General features: G+C 40.0%; 1 protein-coding gene across 4 annotated transcripts in view; it reads left to right on the top strand.

Annotated features, from left to right (window-relative positions):
- tmem131l (transmembrane 131 like) overlaps positions 1-18,536 on the top strand; it is a 36,564-nt gene that overhangs the window by 17,388 nt on the left and 640 nt on the right. Inside the window, exons 1-29 of one of the 4 annotated variants that reach the window (XM_046048167.1) lie at positions 893-1,010; positions 1,161-1,277; positions 3,121-3,225; positions 4,471-4,548; positions 6,311-6,464; positions 7,099-7,157; positions 7,519-7,718; positions 7,901-8,045; positions 8,228-8,398; positions 8,485-8,551; positions 8,638-8,761; positions 8,857-8,926; positions 9,058-9,167; positions 9,320-9,389; positions 9,701-9,834; positions 10,017-10,159; positions 10,292-10,478; positions 11,024-11,119; positions 11,506-11,691; positions 12,086-12,235; positions 12,358-12,910; positions 13,056-13,168; positions 13,382-13,551; positions 13,648-13,857; positions 14,022-14,085; positions 14,515-14,621; positions 14,723-14,855; positions 15,721-15,791; positions 15,936-16,069. In XM_046048167.1, the coding sequence (XP_045904123.1) occupies positions 963-1,010; positions 1,161-1,277; positions 3,121-3,225; positions 4,471-4,548; positions 6,311-6,464; positions 7,099-7,157; positions 7,519-7,718; positions 7,901-8,045; positions 8,228-8,398; positions 8,485-8,551; positions 8,638-8,761; positions 8,857-8,926; positions 9,058-9,167; positions 9,320-9,389; positions 9,701-9,834; positions 10,017-10,159; positions 10,292-10,478; positions 11,024-11,119; positions 11,506-11,691; positions 12,086-12,235; positions 12,358-12,910; positions 13,056-13,168; positions 13,382-13,551; positions 13,648-13,857; positions 14,022-14,085; positions 14,515-14,621; positions 14,723-14,855; positions 15,721-15,791; positions 15,936-16,069 (3,969 nt within the window). In that variant the 5' untranslated portion in view covers positions 893-962. Of the gene's footprint in view, positions 1-886; positions 1,011-1,160; positions 1,278-3,120; positions 3,226-4,470; positions 4,549-6,310; positions 6,465-7,098; positions 7,158-7,518; positions 7,719-7,900; positions 8,046-8,227; positions 8,399-8,481; positions 8,552-8,637; positions 8,762-8,856; positions 8,927-9,057; positions 9,168-9,319; positions 9,390-9,700; positions 9,835-10,016; positions 10,160-10,291; positions 10,479-11,023; positions 11,120-11,505; positions 11,692-12,085; positions 12,236-12,357; positions 12,911-13,055; positions 13,169-13,381; positions 13,552-13,647; positions 13,858-14,021; positions 14,086-14,514; positions 14,622-14,722; positions 14,856-15,720; positions 15,792-15,935; positions 16,070-18,536 lie in introns of those variants that run through there. The other 3 variants (XM_046048166.1, XM_046048165.1, XM_046048168.1) reach the window with 3 other exon arrangements.

Genomic DNA, 18,536 nt, shown 5'->3' with positions numbered 1-18,536 from the left:
ACACAAGCATATGCACATATGAGCATAAGCTTATAAACAGAGATTTGTATTTTAATTCAATTGGAAATTTAATTAAAATATAAATCTAATTAACTTGTTGTGGAAAGGGAGGGGTAAGCAGTATTAATTGCTGCTTAGTTTGGATGTCAGCAAACATGTTGAGTGGTGACATGCCACTGTAATAGATAATAGCAGAAGTGGCCAAAGCCAGAGAGCTAATCTTTGTGCTGATGTAACCAAAAGCTTTTTCATGGCCTTCCTTATGTCCTTATTTGTAGATGTGGCTGTATTGACAGAATGCAAAACACTAGTTGTTCTGTGACTCCTATGATGCATTGGTGTGACTGAATTACTAGGCTAATCTCTTGTAAACTTGCAAATATGGACACATGGTGGATTAAACTTTTATCTTATCTTTTTTATAAATGCAAATTTTTGAATTTGTTTCTACATAATGTGACCCAAAGATTACAGCTGTTGGTTCACTTTAATTGCTGTGTTACACATGGCACCGTATCTGAAGAAGAAAAAATATTCTTGTTTAGTGTTTTATGTAAAACCTTAAACTTATGACCATGTGGAGAAATGTAGCTTATATAATGTGACATGTAAAATGAACAGCTAAATGTCCCAATTAAATTTGACTATTAAATGATACATTTTTAAAATTAACATTAACCACCACAGCCACTCCAATCCTAATGGCTTAAATAATCAGCCAAAGGATTTAATGAAATCGTCTCTAGAGTTGTGAATGAATTTGGTGCCCTTACAATATGGGCACTGACTTTCTCAGTTGGCTGTGGTGCTCTATCGGTAAAGGCTTGATCGAGAGAGAGAGAGAGACACACACACATTTATAATGCTGTTCTGTCTGACTTTACAGGCCGCTGGGGCTGGCGAGAGCTGAAACCATATATATACTTAACCCCAGCCAGGAAGTTCCTGTGACACTGCTGTCAATGTTTACATCCAGCAGGCATTTTTACATACCTTTCTTTCACAGAAGAGTAAGTCTGTATGTGTGCAAGTGTGTGTACACGTTTAGCTGCACAATATATTCACAAGTAATTGTTAGTAGTTAATAATGTTCTCAATTGTGCGTCTTGTTCTTTGTAGAAATGTCTAAAATAACTCATCGTGTTTCCTGTCTGTCCTAGGTGATCCCACCCAGAGGAAAGGCATCTTTTAAACTAATTTTCCTCCCGTCTGAGGAGGGCAATGTAGAAAACACATTATTTATAAACACTTCGGCCCATGGGCTGCTGTCATACCAGGTCAGTTCCATTAATACAACTCCTGCTGGATAGTCTCAGACTGTGTTCTTTTGGGATAGTGGTGAAATCCCATATCTTAATCTCCAGATATCAGAGTGAAATATGCTCACATGTTGGTTGTGTTTGAGTTTACAAAACTTTGTTTTTTCATTAAAAGAAAATGTGTGATCAAAAAATAGCACCAGATGGGTTTAAGACTGCTGCTCAGAACGTAGCCAGCATGCACCATGTTTGTGTTCACTATTCATCCCACATGCACATGCTCATAAACAAAGGAAGTCTAAAACCCTGATTGTTATAATAGAAAATAATATTCGACTTCTGCTTTAAATTAGCTTTCTAAAACTGCTGTTGATCTCAAATTGCACAATCTGGTCCTGGAAAGTAAAAACTGTCCCAGTTAAACAAGTAGAAACTATACTGAAAAGTCACCATAGTTTCACACAACCGGTGCTTTTATTCTTCTTATAACAATTTAAATGTTGCTGCTTTTACTTCCACTTATTAAACCCATGTATGTATACTTTGTTTTTAGAATAATAAGAATACAGTCTGGAAATTCGCATGTTTGAAACTGCTGTATCCTCCAGGCTTATTTGCACTTCAGTCCCCGAGTCTGTCTTGTTATTCCATCCTAACTGGTTGTGCCACCACTTAAAGAGGTGGTATTATGCTCATTTTCAGGTTCAAAATCTTAATTAGGTGTTGTACCAGAACAGGTTTACATGGTTTAATTTTCAAAAAACACCATATTTTTTCTCATTCTGCACATTGCTGCAGCTCCTCTTTTCACCCTGTGTGTTGAAGGCTCCGCTCTTGAGCTATAGAGTGATGCATCTTACTTGTACAAAATCTTTGTTGGGAGTTGCACATGCGCAGTTCCCAGGTAAGAACTACTAGCCAATCAGAAGCAGAGAAGGGCGGGTCGTAACAAACAAGGTAGTGTGATCCAAATCATGCAGGGCTGGCGCAGCACAAGGTGAAATTAATGTGGACAGCAGAGATGGAGGATCAGCTTGTAGATTTGTAGCAACAGCACGAATGTTTGTTCAACGTCGCAATTTCTTCCTGCATATCACGTGTTCACAGTCTAGACTTAGGTTGAAAATCTGTTTGTGTGTGGTGTGCTGTCTTTGTCACATCATGGCACACCACACACTATAGCAGCAAAACGGTAAAATCTAGGATTTTTTTCTCCTCATGTTTGTGGTCTATCACATCTTGAAAATCTTGATGTAAAGAAGATGTAAAAAATCCTTTGGTGTGTACCCAGCATAATAAGTTGTACTTCGTGTCTCAGATTTCATAGAGCAAATACTAGTTACCTATACAGATTTACTCCCAATTAAAATATCTGTATTATGTTTTTGTTGTGAATTTAGCCCATCTCACATTAAACCTGCACCACTGTGGTTCTCACATGTAGCTTACTAACTACAAACAAACAGCCACTTGCAGACTCCCATGCACTGCCTGCAACAGTGCCACTCCCTTCATGTGCTTCAGAGCCATGCAAATGTTTGCCAGTGAGCCCAACAACACAAAACTTTTTTTCCCCAAACATGTGTCTGTTGACTTTGTTTTGTTCTTTCACCAAGAAGAAGATGAATACAAATGCATTTATTTGGAAAATTCTGCATCCTTTGTGGTGCTACATTATTAGCAACATAACGTCTTTTTCTTTATTCATAATCACAAAACATCATCTGCTCAAGTGATCATTTCAGGCCCACTAAATGACACTACTCCTTTGTTTGCTTGTAGACTGCCTCGTCTTAATATATAGTAATGCACATTGTGTTGAGAATCCTTTTATAAATGTTTATAACTGTTCCTTTTCTAGGTATTTGGTGTGGGAGTTCACCAGGGTCCATTAAAGTCTGTCCAAAGAAAGGATAGTCTGTTAATATTCCCTAACATTCAGAGCATTAAGCTGACCCAAACTCAGGTATGTATTTAAATGTGTATGTGTGTTGGTTTGTGCGGGCCATGCATAGTAGGGAATAACCGCTAATCATTGGAAACAGCTGATTTCCACTTTCTTGCCAGCCCTGATAAACAGATGTCTACACACACACAGACTGTGAAACACACTGACAAGCTCTTGCAGTCATGAAATTACCGACTGTGTGCAATCAGCGTGGAGGATGTCACTAAACAATCACCTTTTTTTTCTTGCTTAAAATGCAAATGTTTGCGTTTGTATAACCACAATCACTCCATTTAAAATGATACAGGTTTTGTACAGTCATTCATTTGTACACATGTTTCTAAGCCATTCAAAAAACACAGAAAACCAAAGACAAATTAGTGCAGAATTTTAGAAACAAGCCAAGGCATTGAAAGTGTGTGAGAAAAGTGTCTTCGCCTCCACAACAGGAAGTGGGGTGGCAGTTGCAAAATGTCAGCCTGGCCAAGTGCAGAGAGACTTCAGATCTCATCATCACTCAGTCTGCTGCTTGTGGCGAATGCAGCCTTTTGTCCTCTAAGCAAGCGATTTAAATAAATATTGTCCACATGTACATAATCCATATCATCCTCATAGGGATAATCATCAGGTTGCCACATTCCAAATTCATACTATGTCAATTTTTTCTGTCTTTGCATTTCTGCTTCATATCACACAAGCTGACATGTTGTTCCTCCAAGCTTAGGACATGGCCACAAGGGTTTGTCAGTTAGTATGATGTTTATGTTATAAATAAAGTGGTGGTTGGTGGTGGGGCAAAGACGTGCATGGCACTGTGCGTTTACAAAAAGAGAGAAGCTGAAAAAGAGGTAGTCCCTCCATTGGTATTCAGTTTAAAACAACATGGGGACAAGTTCAACTGAGTTCAGATAACTAGTAACTGCTATGCTAGGTTTTGCTAGAACTTAGTACAGGGAAACCCTAGTCACCACAGACCATTTGTGGAATGAATTGGCTGTGTGGTGTTTGGATTATAGATCTGAGAGTGTAGACAGTTGTTACAAAGCTGCTCTGTTGAAGTATTACATTTTTATACTGTTTAGTGCATGACTAGCACCACAAGAGTTCAGTCATGTGTGGCATCGTAGCAGCCATTGATCATTAAAGGCCTTGTGTATATAAAAGAAAAAAAGACTCCCAATTCGTCACTTAAGTTTCTGAATATTCTTTTATGCCTATATTAATTTTTTAACCCCTTTGCCTGTCATGCTGTTTCTCCTGCAGGAAGATGCCTCCAACATCACTATACTGGGTCTACTCCTGGAGTGCAGCTTACCGAAGAGTTTACTCAACAGTCCTCAGGTACTAATTTAAAGATTCTCTCCACACATGTTCTGTGACATATTACAGTGCCTTGCTTTGACCGATAAGTAGTGTCTGATATGTTTTGGCCACAAAAAAAGTTCAATTACGTAATTGAAAATTCTTTTTCTTACTCATGGAAAATCCACAATCTATGAATAAGCAAATATTTATCATTCAAGCATATCATTTATCACCATACACAGTATGTGCCTTCTTTACTGTAAAACAAATTCTCAGTGTTAGAGCACTGGAGGTTTCATGTTTCCACGTCATGCTTTGTGCTACTGTTGGCTTAGGTAAAAGTCTTATTTAATTCGGGTTTAAAGGTAAACTTTCCACCTTCAGCAGAGGACTGTGAAAATGTATGAGATGTCTAATGTCAAATTCTGCTGATACAACATTCTGCACTGTACAGCTTAAACATCCAAAACACAGTTTTGAGTGGAGGGGGACTTAAAGTAGTTTATATAATAAATGGTGCTGAGACTTTAGGTGGATTATTCACATCTTCACATATATTATTTTGATATACATAAAAGTTCATCAGCTATTCGTATCCGTTTTAAATGACCACATTTTCAAAGTATAAAGGATGCAGGATAGCAGAATTCAAAACTCAAATGCAGTTGTTCTGTCCAAAGAGAGAGATTTCATATCAGATCATTTAGAGACAGAAATGAACTATTTTGCCCAGATACTCAGCATGAATTGAATTCAATGACACTTCTTCTTCTGACATTCTTCAAATTACGAGCAGTCAGACCAAGAAATGCACGCAGAAATACAAAGAAGGTTATTAAACCAAGTACTTTTTTTTTATGATGGATAATCGCACACCGTTTTTAGTTTGTGCCTATACTTTGCAATGAGTCTTTCTCACTTCTCTCATCATACCCACTCCTCTAAGTTTTAGAGTAGCTGGCCCTCTGCTCCAACAGTCAGGCTCGTCATCTGAGCGCCTTCTGCTTTACTCAGAACCCCTGAGGAGGGTGAGATTTCTTGCCAGACTTTTAATTGCTTTCTCAAGAGACTATAATTGACCCGTGGGCTCCTTGTGCTCATGTGGCGCAATACACATGATGCAACAGGGAGCTGCAGACAACCTAACTATACTGTCATAATTGTACAAACTGAAATCATCCTTGCGTTCTGTTGCATGAGTGTCCCAGCTGTGAACTTCGGCTCATTTCCAAGATCAACACCTGTTCGTCAGTTCTTTTCGCTAACAATACTGAGAACTGGCTTTTGGTCAGTGTTGATACAGCTTGCATATTAAATGAGCCTTACAGGAAGTTAGCAGTAGAATTGATTTCAAAGGATTGGGTTTGCTATTGCATCCTTGAGCCTCTGTGGCACCAAGCAAGGTCATTTGTCTACAGGTCGTCAAGTGCTAATTCACCTGCTGAGATGGTTTGAGATGTTCACTCTCCCAGTATGGATTTGTCAGCTCCAACTGGGTGTTAGTTGCAGTGTAGGGTGGAGAGTGTGTGGTAGTTACTGCTCGCTTGTTTCTGTCTATCAATGTACATGATGGAAAGTAATTCACACTTTTCCATCACCTTTTGTTTTCATCGCCTCAACAACTTGTTCATTTGTAAAATTCTTTGAGTCTTTGACATTCAAATTTGATTACTTGTGTCTTTAGTTAGTTTCTGTTCCTATTTACTGAATTTCTTATCTCTCAAATTACTTCTCATTGTTCTCATCTTTCTCTTTCTGCTTCGTGCATGACCGGTATGCCTTTCCTGTCGTGTCCCAGGGGTCCTGCCTCCAGAGTGAGGAGCGCCTGAGTGTGCAGATTAATCTGTCGGAGCGTGGTGACCGGCCCACTGACCTGGACAAGCTCAAGCCTTACGTCATTGAGCACATTTTGGTGCTGCTTGTGGCCTCCACTCCTGGACAGCCCGCAGTAGGTGGGTTTATTTCACCTGTCTAACCCAATATCTGGAGCAAAATAGCTTTGGGAATTGAGAGTATTGCGCAGTCACTTAAAGATTGCTTGATTCTGATTGATTTGTCTTTTGAAATTGTAGTAGAACAATTGTATTTCACGCTAGTATATTTCTGCTTCTTCAGCCTCTTTGTAACTTACCTAAAAGTTCAAAAGGTTAAAATAGGGATTCCATTTTGACACTAGAGGTAGACTTAATGAAGCTTTTTACATTAAGCTGCTGCTTTGACTGTCAGATAGAGCCAGAGAAATTTATGAAGACATCAGTTCTGCTTTCCTGACCTCACTTTACCGTATAACACAGAGACTGAAGATAAGAAGAAATCAGCTGCAAGTGTCTAAACAGCATTTTAATTTATGTACAATTACTGTAAATCGTTTTATCTTGATCGGACACTCAGCATCTGTCTTTGTTGTTGAACCACATCAGCAAATCAAAGCCATTGATGTGTTTGCAAGCAGGTGTCAGCAAATGTAGCAGAAAATGTAGATACATCAAACTCTCACATAACTGTGCAAACCTATAAATCTTAATACATTTAGTTTGTTGTACCATACACGTGTACACTGTTGATTATTTATTTAATCTGTTACAGGGGAACCAAAAGTAGGAGTTTATATGTTAAATTCTGGAGACAAGAAGCTCTATGTAAAGGTGAGGTGGTTTTTTCTCTTTTTGTTTTTTGTTGCACTTTATTTGTATAGTCCGCGTAGTACAGATAGTTTATAAAGTATTTGTAAAATTTCAACAGCTAATTAGTTGTGATTCAATAATTCAACTGTTTGATAAATTAAACAATTCTCGGTTTGGTTAGGTTTAGGCATAAAACACTTCTTGATTAGGGCATCGTCATGAATTGTCACATATACTCTATTAATTATCAGTTTAACAACTACAGCCACAGCGAAACAGTTGTGACAAATACTATCCAAATAAAGTTTTACCCATTTTTGCTATGTTATGGGTATTATCATTAGCAATTTATGGGCTTAAACAAGATTATTTATCTCTCCAGGACATGCAGGTGCTATCAAAAGTGGAGGCCAGTCTGGAATTTAATCGTGTTCCTCTGAGACCAGAAGCGAAAAACTTCACTGATGTGGCTACACTTGCCTGCAGAGGTTCATTGCCAGGCCACGGAAGGAAATGCAGAAGTCATATCAGTTTTAAAATTCTGGGAAACCAGACAACGTACAGCTTCCCTGGACTACAAAGGTAATGTTGAGACCTTTTTAGAATTAAACCAAAGCTTAATTAAAAACCCTGTGGTTGTAGCTTGTGACAAGCAAAGTAGCCTACGCATATTTATTGTCTCTGTTGTGAGGAGTCCATTACAGCAATTGTGCGAACATGTGATTCTGAGTATTATGGTGTCATTTTATTGTTGCTTTCTGCAGACGGACCGTGGATGAGTTGTTCAGCCTGGTACAGGTGAAACAAAGAAATGCAGATCAGGTGGATCTGTGGCTGACAAACTCCTTTCTCCTGCCCCTCACTGTGATGAATGTCAGCCTCTCAGAGAAGCTACAGGGAGTAATGAAGGTATGCACCACTGCTTCACGCACTGTTAGGAAGCAGACCTGATTACAGTAAAGTTTCTCTTAATTTGTGCCAAGTGAATTCTGACATGGGCAAAGTACACTACATGTCACCCTTTTATGATAAGGATCCCAAGTTCATGGCAGAATGTGACACTATTGTCTCTGCTGCCACCTGTCTGTCAGGTGATGAACTTCAGTGGGCCTCTGACAGTACCCCAGGGCTGCTGGCCTATCCTGTCCCTCCAGCTGCTCAGCAGGGCCCTGCCCATCAACCATCTGTCCACTTTAAGCCTGGAAACCAGCCTGGGCGCAGCCTTTCACATTCCACTTTACTTTCACTCTGCTCCTTTTAAGGTAAAACACAAGCTTGTTAGTAGTGTGTTCACTTGGGGGACAGTATTAAGATCAGATGTGGTAATAGATGATGTGTCTGTCAGCAGGGGGAAGTGACGTTTGAGGCAGAGCGAGAGTGTGGACGACCTTGCCCACTCAGACTGTCTGAAACAGGTTAGACATTGCACTTCATAACCCTTTGTGAGAGAGAAAAAGTCATAATCTGAATTTTTTTTATTGTTAATTACTTAATTTTTCAGGTCGTTCAGAGTGGCAGCGTTCTCTCCTCCCAGACTTTTTCTCCTCGTCTTGGACGACAGACAGCAAACTGGCTGCTGAGCTCTGCTCTCGATGGCAGAACCACAAAGACAAACTACCTTGCAGGTCAGTCTTAAATGCGACACATCACTTTATTTTTTCATGCCATGTTTGTAATGCATCATTACACAGCAGAAACAAACATCATTTTGTCTTCTCAGGTGGCCCAGGCTCCCTGTAGAGACATCCTTTCCTCTGGATTTTGGTGCCACACCTGTCAATGAGAGCAAGGTGAGCAACACTTAATGATTCCTCACTAAAAATGGTGTGTGTGTGTCTGTGTGTATTTATTTACAAACATTACTTACTATTTGTGACATCTGTCTGTAGCAAAAAGAAAACCTTTGTTTTATTTGTTTCAGGTGAAGAAGTTTGTGCTTAAGAATCCTTCCTCTTCAGTGGTTTCTGTAGAGATTCGAATCCTGTCGATGTACCCTGCCCCCTTGGAGGCTTTGGACCTCCTAACCAAATGGTACACTGTCAAGAATATATGTTTGATGTTACGGATAATTATTCAACTACAGTTATTTTCTGCCATGGCTGTTTGGAGTATTGTACCATGTTGCTCTAGCACATACCTCTAATTGATTTGTCACACTGTTTTCTCTTTATTTGGATTTGCAGGTTTAATATCAGCCGCCTCTCGGTCAACATCAGCACTACAGAGTTTTCTCTGCTGGCTTCTCCCCCCAAGGTAAATCCTGAGAACTCAATGGAAAGTAAAGTCGTGGCTCGGTTTAATCTTTCAGTTTTGACTTGGGCTGCCCCCGACTAAAGATTTGGTAGTCGTTAGTTCAAGCCATTAGTCGACTAGCTAACGTTTAAGTCTACTATTAGGGGGCAACCCTGGTATTTACTCATTGCTTTTTGGCTTCCAACATGTAACACTAACTTTATCGATTCGTTAAACACATGGACAGCACTGTTGATATTGTGCTTCAGTCTTGCCTATGTTGCTTTCCCTCCAAACCTTTTTCCCCCCTGTTCCTTTGTGTTTGTGTACAGGCTGGAGAGAATGTGGGTGACGTAACAGGACACGGTGTCCTGCGTCTCCTGCTGCAGCCCTGGGAGGCCAGAGAAGTTGCTGTGGTCTTTACCCCCTCTGAACACAAACCCACCACTACCATTCTCGTCATCAGGTACTGATTCACAATTAGCTGGATGTTTCACAATAGTGAAGAGTTTCATAGATCAGATAATTTCACTTAGTGTGTTTTAAAAATGTATCCATACGCCCTTATTTTACTTTTATCAAGCATGTTGAGTGCAATGTCAGCTCGGTGAAACATGGTCTTTATTTGTCTTTGTAACTGTACTTCAGGAACAACCTGACGGTGTTTGACATGATGACGGTGCAGGGCCACGGGGCCAAAGAGCTGCTAAGAGTCGGAGGCAAACTGCCCGGCCCAGGAGCCTCCCTGCGCTTCAATGTTCCTCAGTCAACTCTAATGGAGTGTCGTGATGGTGAGAGTTTAAATTTAATGTCACTACATGGCTTTTAAACACTGAGGTTTTGTGGTACATATTGGCTTTTAAAAGAAAGACAAGGCGTTGGAAAAAATCAACTTGCTGAACGTTACTGCTTGTCACTCCTAGGCCTCCGCACCACCAAGCCGCTTTTTGCCATCAGAAAGAGCTTCAAGGTGGAGAATGCAGGAGAGCTTCCTCTGACAGTCATGTCAATGAATATAAATGGATATAAATGTCAGGGGTTTGGCTTTGAGGTCTTGCAGTGTCACTCCTTCAGCCTCGACCACAACACCACCTCTGAGATCACCATCGCGTAAGTGGAACTGTAGCTTACTTACATTGGTTGTTGGTTTTTTTTTTTTACTGAGTTAAAGTTAGGAATGGGTATCAAATTTTACTCCTCATTAGTTCTTCTTAGTTACTAAATAATTGCTTTTTTTAGAAAAAATTAATTCAGTACATGATTACAATTGAATATTTTAAAGATAACAGTGTTGTTTCTAGAGCAGCAACAGAGATGTTCACAACGGCAAAGTCACTATATAAACTCAATATCTCACTGGAAACAAATCTAAAATGTCCATAAAATAAATCATATTCCTGACATCAGTATACTGAGTGAAGTTTAGAAAGAATGAAGAATACAGACATCAGGATCAGTCCTTCCTCTTGTCTTCTGTCCTCCTCCCTATGCTGGTGTTGTGATTCCCTAGAGGGAGGAGCGGCTGTTTTTTCTCAGCCAGCAGCTACATTTACAAGAATCTTTTAAGATACATAGCAAACTAAGTTAAGTTAAGGCTACAGACAGACGGCTTTCATTTTAGCTTGTTTGTAACATTTTGCTATTACCCAAACTAGCGCACTGTGCATGTGTAACACAGCGGCGGTGGATGAGAGACTGCGGACAGAGCCTATTAAAATATCGCTTTCTACATGTTTACGCTTGTTGAACAGGTGTGTTGATTAAGTATTGGCTTTTTACTTGCAATGGTTTAACTGCACGTACTTACAGTAGTGAGCACAGTCGTTGTAATCTTCAAGTTATCTTTACCTGGTTCACTTCTGTGTGTGTGTGTGTGGGGGGGGGGTTGCAGAGTGAAATTACAACAAAAAGTACTGATAGCAGGTTTCAGTACCTATACCATATTACAATGAACACGATTTTTCCTAGATGTGCTTGTGCCCACATCTGTTTACTCATTATCTACTTTCACTCTTCCTCTTTTACATGTTTGTGCAACATGTTCTAATTATACCTCGCTCTTCTTGTTACCCTCTGCTTCACTCTTTCTATGTCCATTTCTTTACCTCTCACTGCCTCTACCTGTCTGTGTCCTCAGGTTCACCCCAGACTTCACCTCCTCCTGGGTGATCCGGGACCTCATCCTGGTGACATCACGCGGCACCTCTTTCCCATTCACCCTCAATGTGACGCTGCCCCACCACATGTTGCCTCTCTGTGCTCAGGTGGTTCCTGGCCCCAGCTGGGAGGAAACTTTCTGGGTGGTCACCCTCATCTTCACATGGTTAGTACCTTTTCAGTAATTGTTAGATCACCTCATCTACAAGAACACGTGCGTGTTGAATAATATTTGTCCACTTTCTTTTTCCACCAAAAAATATACTGACCTGAAAATCTGCTCCTTCTTTTCCGGAGTCTTTGAACATGCAAATGCACGTTACCTAACACGCAGTTTTAGACATTTTAAACATGATAACTAGCTAAAACAACAAAAAACTGAGCCACACAAAACATAAATATCAGTTAATATTTGTGTGTTTTATGGAGGGGCCAAGATAAGAAAATGGGCCGTTGTTGGACCTTTACAGATTTTGTGGGACGTTATTATCAGAGAAAGATTATAATACAGTATTATTAAGTCATTATAAATCTGACTGTTGTATTTATTTGTGTTTCAGCTTCTCCCTGTTTGGTGTGTGTCTGATGGCCTTCCATCAGGCTCAGTATATCCTCAGTGAGTTCTCCACACCCAGCATTAGGAGCAACCACAACTCTGTCTTGTCCCGGGATAACGGCCCCGTCAATAACATCACACCCAATGGAGCAAAGTATGTCCACTGTTTTTCCAGAGACTATTTACTATTTGCACAAAGATAAATATACTGCAAGTAGATTTTTTTGCTGGTGTTAAAATACTTGAATTTGTCATTTCTGTGTTTTGTGTGTGCAGTAAAACAAAGGGCAGTTGTAAGAGCTATGTGGACACCTGCCACACCTCAGACAAAGGTAAGGGGCGTGGCTCTCCAGCCTTGGCCAACAGCCCCGCCCCACGCCCTCAATCCTCAAAGAGAGGCTCCTCAATCACCCCGTCCCAACCACAAAAGAAACATAAGGTCTCACTCTATTACACCAAATACAAGTCAAGCCTGTCCACAGCAGCGGCTGGCACTGTGACGATGGATGAAGAGCACGAAGACCTGACGCCAGACCCTCCCCTCACTCCAGACCCTGATGTCTGCAACAACAACGAACCACCTTTCATCAGTGAGCTTGATAAAAAGACATCCGTAGACTTCAAAGAAGACCCCCAGAGCACTATAGAAGATAGATTGCCAGCAGCAGTTATGTTTCCCATGGAAATGCCCGCTGGCTTCCCAGACAATGTCACATTGAGTCCAGGACCTAGACCAGGCCTGTTACTATGCAGTCCTATAGAGAAGACCCGCAATGAGCACTATGCAGAGAAGACCGACTCTGAGAAAAGGGACAGATCTGAAGTAGAGGTAAGAAAGATGTCGAAATGTACTATGCCAGTACTTAATCAATTAAATGTTATGTTTTACTAATTGATTCAAGCACTTTGCAATGTATAATAGCTAATGGCTTCAAGTTAAAGAACAACCATCATCACTTTTTTTCTCTCTCCAGCTGAGGGAAGATGGCAAAGGCCAGAAAAAGAAAGCTCAGAGCACAGAGCCTGCCACCGCATCAGGAAATAATAAGGGAAAGAGGAGCCGCAGGAAGACAGAAAATGCCTCCAGGTAGACCTCATTTTACCTATAATTGTTATCCATGAATCAATCTGTTCTGATAAAATACCACGTGACATGGTCTTTGTTGTATAATATTTAACATTGGATATAACATTGGACAGCGAGCTACATCAAACAGCAGTGAAACAAAAAACGACAGTTATAAAGCACCAATCAGTAAGATAATGTGTGATCATTGTTTCTGTCTGATTACTGCCCCAGTGCTCCTGAGCACAATGTGGAAGAGATGCCAGAGAGGGAGAAAGAACCTGATTGGAAAACAGGGGACCGTAACATCAGTGGAACCCGCAACAGGAACCACTGCTGCAACGGCTTCAAGTCAGAAACACCAAAGCTCGGACAGAGTGCTGAGAGCGCCCTCAAACAGAATGGTGGGCAGCCTCCTGACTTGTAACTGTTCTCTGCAGCTTTACTAACTTAATAACTGAACACTTGATTTTCATCTCACTGGCCTTGTTGATGCCTAGCAGGTGTGTGTCCTGCTCGTACTCGACGGAAGTGCACTACAGATCGTCATGGTGGTGGAGTGTGTGAGTCGGGCTCGGACTCCGGCAGCTCGTCAGGCAGTGTGAGGGCCAGCAGAGGGAGCTGGGGCAGCTGGAGCAGCGCCAGCAGCATGGAGGGAGACAAAGACCCCAGTGCCCGAACACATGCCTGCACTACCTCATCTAGAAAAAGTAAGGAACACTGCCTTATGTAGAAAAACATACTGTTTTCCCACAACAAAGTGCAGTATCGTTATTGAAAAAATAGACTGTAGCTGTGATTTTATCACATGATGGTAAATTACATTATTTTCACTTTTGTACAAACAGATTTTTGTCTTGTTGGTTTTTTGCAGGGGACTCCATGCATTACGTCTACCCAGCAGACCGAGACTGCTACCAGACCTACAAGGCTGTCAGGTACCTCAGCAAACACACCTGGATACAAGAACGAGAACTCTGATTGTTTGCGCTTCCACAGAAACATGCTTTTATCTTGGCGTGTTTAGCAATTGTCAGCAAAAGATACTAGTTTATATGTGTGTTTGTGTGGCCAAAAATATGGTTTACAAAAATGTGAAATGTATTCCATATGTGGATTGTACTGAGCACTTTTAAATGTTAAAGTAGGTAATAATATACGTAATGAACTAAAAAACACTTAAATATATAGTTATGTTGCACATGTTTATGGGGTTTTTTGCCTCAAAATAGTAACATTTTGTGTTTCTGTTTATCTACTTTGCGTCATGATTACTGATAAAAATATTGTTATCTTATGGAAAATATACAATTGTGTTTTTATCTGTTTTCTGTTTGACTTGTAACCTTTGCCTTTTCTCTGTTTAGCATGAACAGCTTGTACCGTAAAGACCAGTGCCAAAGCCCAGATCCCACAGCGCCCAGCTTTGCCCCGAGTTTTGCTGCTGTTGCTGCAGGAGTAGACAGGAACATGGGTAAAGACATTCACTGTAAATACATAGTTGAAAAGCAAAGTCTTAAGGCTTGTGTGCATTATGTCTGAGCTCTAATGGAAAGTTGCCGTGTGCTCCCTCAGACCTGACAGGTCAGCTTTTGCCCGAAGAGACATGGTCAGCTCCATCCATCCCACTCACCAATGAGTTCAGATACAACACCACCGAATCTCTGCCCTACATACCTCAGCCATCCACCACTGCTGCGTACAATGGGTAAGTGTCCGTTATTTATATTAAAAATGAATCAGACGGCGATGAATGACAAATTCAGCACCAAAGAGCAGACAGACAAAATAATGACAAGCTGTTAAAGAAAGTTGGAGGTTAAAATCGTGTTGGGCGATATGGCCAAAAATGTTATCACAATAAAAAATTTCATATCATTCGATATCGATACTTTTCACGATAAATGTCAAATCCTTATTTCTTTCAAGTTTAAAGGCTGATTTTTGCTCACGAGTGAAAGTTAAAGAAACCAGATGGTTAATTGTGGTTTTAAACTAATTTTTTTGGTCAGAAAATGACACTTGATGCCAAACAGTGAGTCACACTTAACAAATCTGAGGTAGAACATTCAAAACAATTATGATAAAATCTTATTTCAACAAATATGCATGATCTTTTTTTGTCCCTTTTCCTCAACGAAATAAATATCACAATATAAAAATTAAGTGCTGATTTGTTTTATGTAATTTATTTGATTCACAAACATTTATTGAACATTTGTTATATTGCGATAATTATCATTATTGTTTTATTGCCCAGCCCTACATTAAGACAACCCGAATAGCCAGATATTTTCCTCTGGAGTGGAGAACTGAACCAGAGCTAATAAGAGTGAATATTGGACAGAAACTTGAATGCTAATGTTGTGTCTTTATTGGATTTGTTTTACTGTGATTTGCATTTTACACATCACGGGGGGAGAATGACTTTGTGTCCAAAAACTACTTGACCTTCCTCCACTAACCCCCTGTGTAAACAGCATCCCTAACTGCTTAAAATAACTTAGTAAATAAGCTTTTTTTTTTATTTGTCCCTTTAAACCGTTGCACAAATGTTTCCTTGTTTCCTGCAGGTTTACTTGGAGTAATGCCACCAGCCAGTGCAACAGTCCCTACACCTACAGCGAGGAAAGCAACTACATAGGTACAAGCTCATGACACACATTCGTATTACACTCTGGACAGAATTAAATCACTTGAAGCTGTTACTGGAACAGCCATTGACTGAGCGTCCTTAACGTTTATTTGGATTCAAGTTCAGCATTTGTTTGCTCTAATCATCTTGTAGGTAATGGAACATTTCCGAGTGTTTTCTCCGGTCAGGAGGGCCAGACTGCACACTGCAGTCAGACCAGCTGGAGAGAGGAACAGCCTCAGGAATCGCCCTCAACCTGGGACACAGCAGCCTGTGTGGGCAACAAGGTGAGGCGTTACAACACTAAACTCAGATGATTTAAACAGGACAAAGTGATCTGGCTGCTGTCTTTGCTGCAGTTAAATATTTGTCATTGTCAGGGTGAAAAATGTCTTGCTTTGTCCACAACCCAAAGAGATTCAGTTTTCTGTCCAGAAACCAGAAAATATTCATATTTAAAAAGCTGGAATCAGATAATTTTTTCTTTTTTTCCCTTAAAATTACTTAAACTGATAAAACGATTATTAAAATAGTTGCCGATTTAAATTTTTCTGGTGTTAATAGTCTGCGTGTGTACTCGATTGTTTTTTTTAATTTATTTATTTTTTAATAAAGTAAAATGAAGATCAGGCCATCATATTCATATCTGTATAGGGATGGGGATCGTTAATTTTTATTGATATTGATACCCTTATTGAGACTGCTTAACGATCCGATTCTTTATCAATACCACTATCAATACTTTACTATTATTTAGTGATGGTTATTTGATAAGACCAGACCCAACGGACATGAGGTAGGCCTGCACGGTATGAGGAAAATATTCAATGTGCGATAACGTTATATATTGACATGACATATCACTTGCGATAAATAAACATATATTGAAGTGTAGGCTACATTTTAACTGCCTGGTTGTTTTTAATTTAATATTTTAAATACAGCTAAATGTTGTTTCTAGAACAGCTTAAACATTAATGTTTACAGAAGAAAAGTAACTTTATCTGACATCACAAGTAGTGATGACATCGGTCTGTATCAGTCCCTCCTCCTCTCTGGCTGGCTGCAGGTAACGTTACCAGGTAGAAGGAGGAGCGGCTGGTTTGTCTCAGCCAGCAGCTGAGTTTTTAAGACTACAGACCAGTCTGTGCTCCAGACAGACAGCTTTCTATTTCATTTGGCTAATACCAAGTTAGCGTTAGCTGTGCTTGTATAAAACATACAGGATGAGATACTGAGGACAGAGATGATTAAATTAACCATTTCTACATGTTTAACATTGCCGTACAGACAGGTGTATTGATAAAGTATTGTCTTTTTACTTGTAGTGGTTTTATTGCACGTACTTAGAGTCACGAGCGTAGCTGTTATCACCTAACGTTACAGTAGTTTGGGGCTAGCTTAACCCTCACCGTAACGTATGTAGGCTCTGACAGAGATCAGGCAGAGACTGGAGCCTGATCCAGTTTTGTTTGTTGATTTCGTATCCATTGCGTTGCAAAATAAACCGAATTGACGCTCAAGACATATATGTTACATCAGAGGACCTGCAAGTCTGGAACCGGGTCTCGATCCCATCCCTATATTTGTAATTATAATTCTTTCAAAAATCAGGCATACTACCTCACGTTATCATCAGTAAGGTTTTGATAATAAAATAAATATTGTGTCATTCAGATTTCACTAATATTGGTCAACTTCAGGTACATAAATTAACCACAAGAATATAGATATACAGGATGTGGTTAAATTTGTGTAATTATTGAAATGAAAAAATAAACTATGCAGTAGTTTTTAGTAAAATTACACATAAAAGATGATATAAATGAAGGATCAACACTAAATGTTCAAAAAGTTCCACTGGGGCTATTAACGCTATACTGTAAACACTAAAAGTGTTAGAATTTAAGTAACCACAGTAGCACTTTTTTTGTTGCATTACAAGAGTTACAGAAAAGAAACAGACTTTGGAACATGAACCAGGCCAACTAGAAAGCAAGCTGCTGCCTGAAACCTGTGATTAGGCATCAAGATGGTCAAGATCCTTATTGACCTGCTACAACACCTGTGACACACTCGTTAACACCCATATTTGGTGTGTTCTTTTTCTGTGGTTGTGTCTTTTTGAACAACAGTACACACACAGTCATACCTTTTAGGGGAAGTTATTAGCTCTTGTGCTTTCATCACTGCTCGCCGTGTCTGGGCAGAAATAAGGAACCAACAGTGTCTGGTTTCAATAAACTGTAAGTGGGTTTTAACAAACTTTTCTTTTGTTTGATGCTTCGCACATGTGTACAGTGGTGCATGCAGTTTTTCTCATGTTATTCAAATGCTCTAGGAAAGAATTAATGAGATTATAATCAGACGGTATTGGTGCGTATAGTAAATTGTTGCATAAATGTTTTTTTTTTTTGAGAGGCTGACAGAAATAGACAGATATAGGGGCAGGGGGGTGCAACAAAGCTCCCCAGCTAGAATCAAAAAGATGATATTGTGGTTCATGGCATGAGTCTTCTTAAACAGTACTCACTAAGACACCACTCTTCTGGCTGAGGATGGGAAGAAACCTTGCCATCTTGATTAGAGCAGGAAGGTCATTTTGTTTTTGTTGAAAAGGAGAGACGAGATTAAAAAGCTGTGAAATGACAGCCAGGTCAATTGCTGCAGGGAACAGGCAGCCACATGGTCGATGGTAGCAGAGCACAGCGGCAGGAAAGGTTAGAAAATGTGATGGAAGTATAACTGGGATAC

The sequence above is a fragment of the Micropterus dolomieu genome, linkage group LG04 (assembly GCF_021292245.1).
Source record: "Micropterus dolomieu isolate WLL.071019.BEF.003 ecotype Adirondacks linkage group LG04, ASM2129224v1, whole genome shotgun sequence".
NCBI classification, from domain to species: Eukaryota; Metazoa; Chordata; class Actinopteri; order Centrarchiformes; family Centrarchidae; genus Micropterus; species Micropterus dolomieu.
Note: the sequence above shows the minus strand (reverse complement) of the source record. Positions and strands in the feature narration are given on the sequence as shown.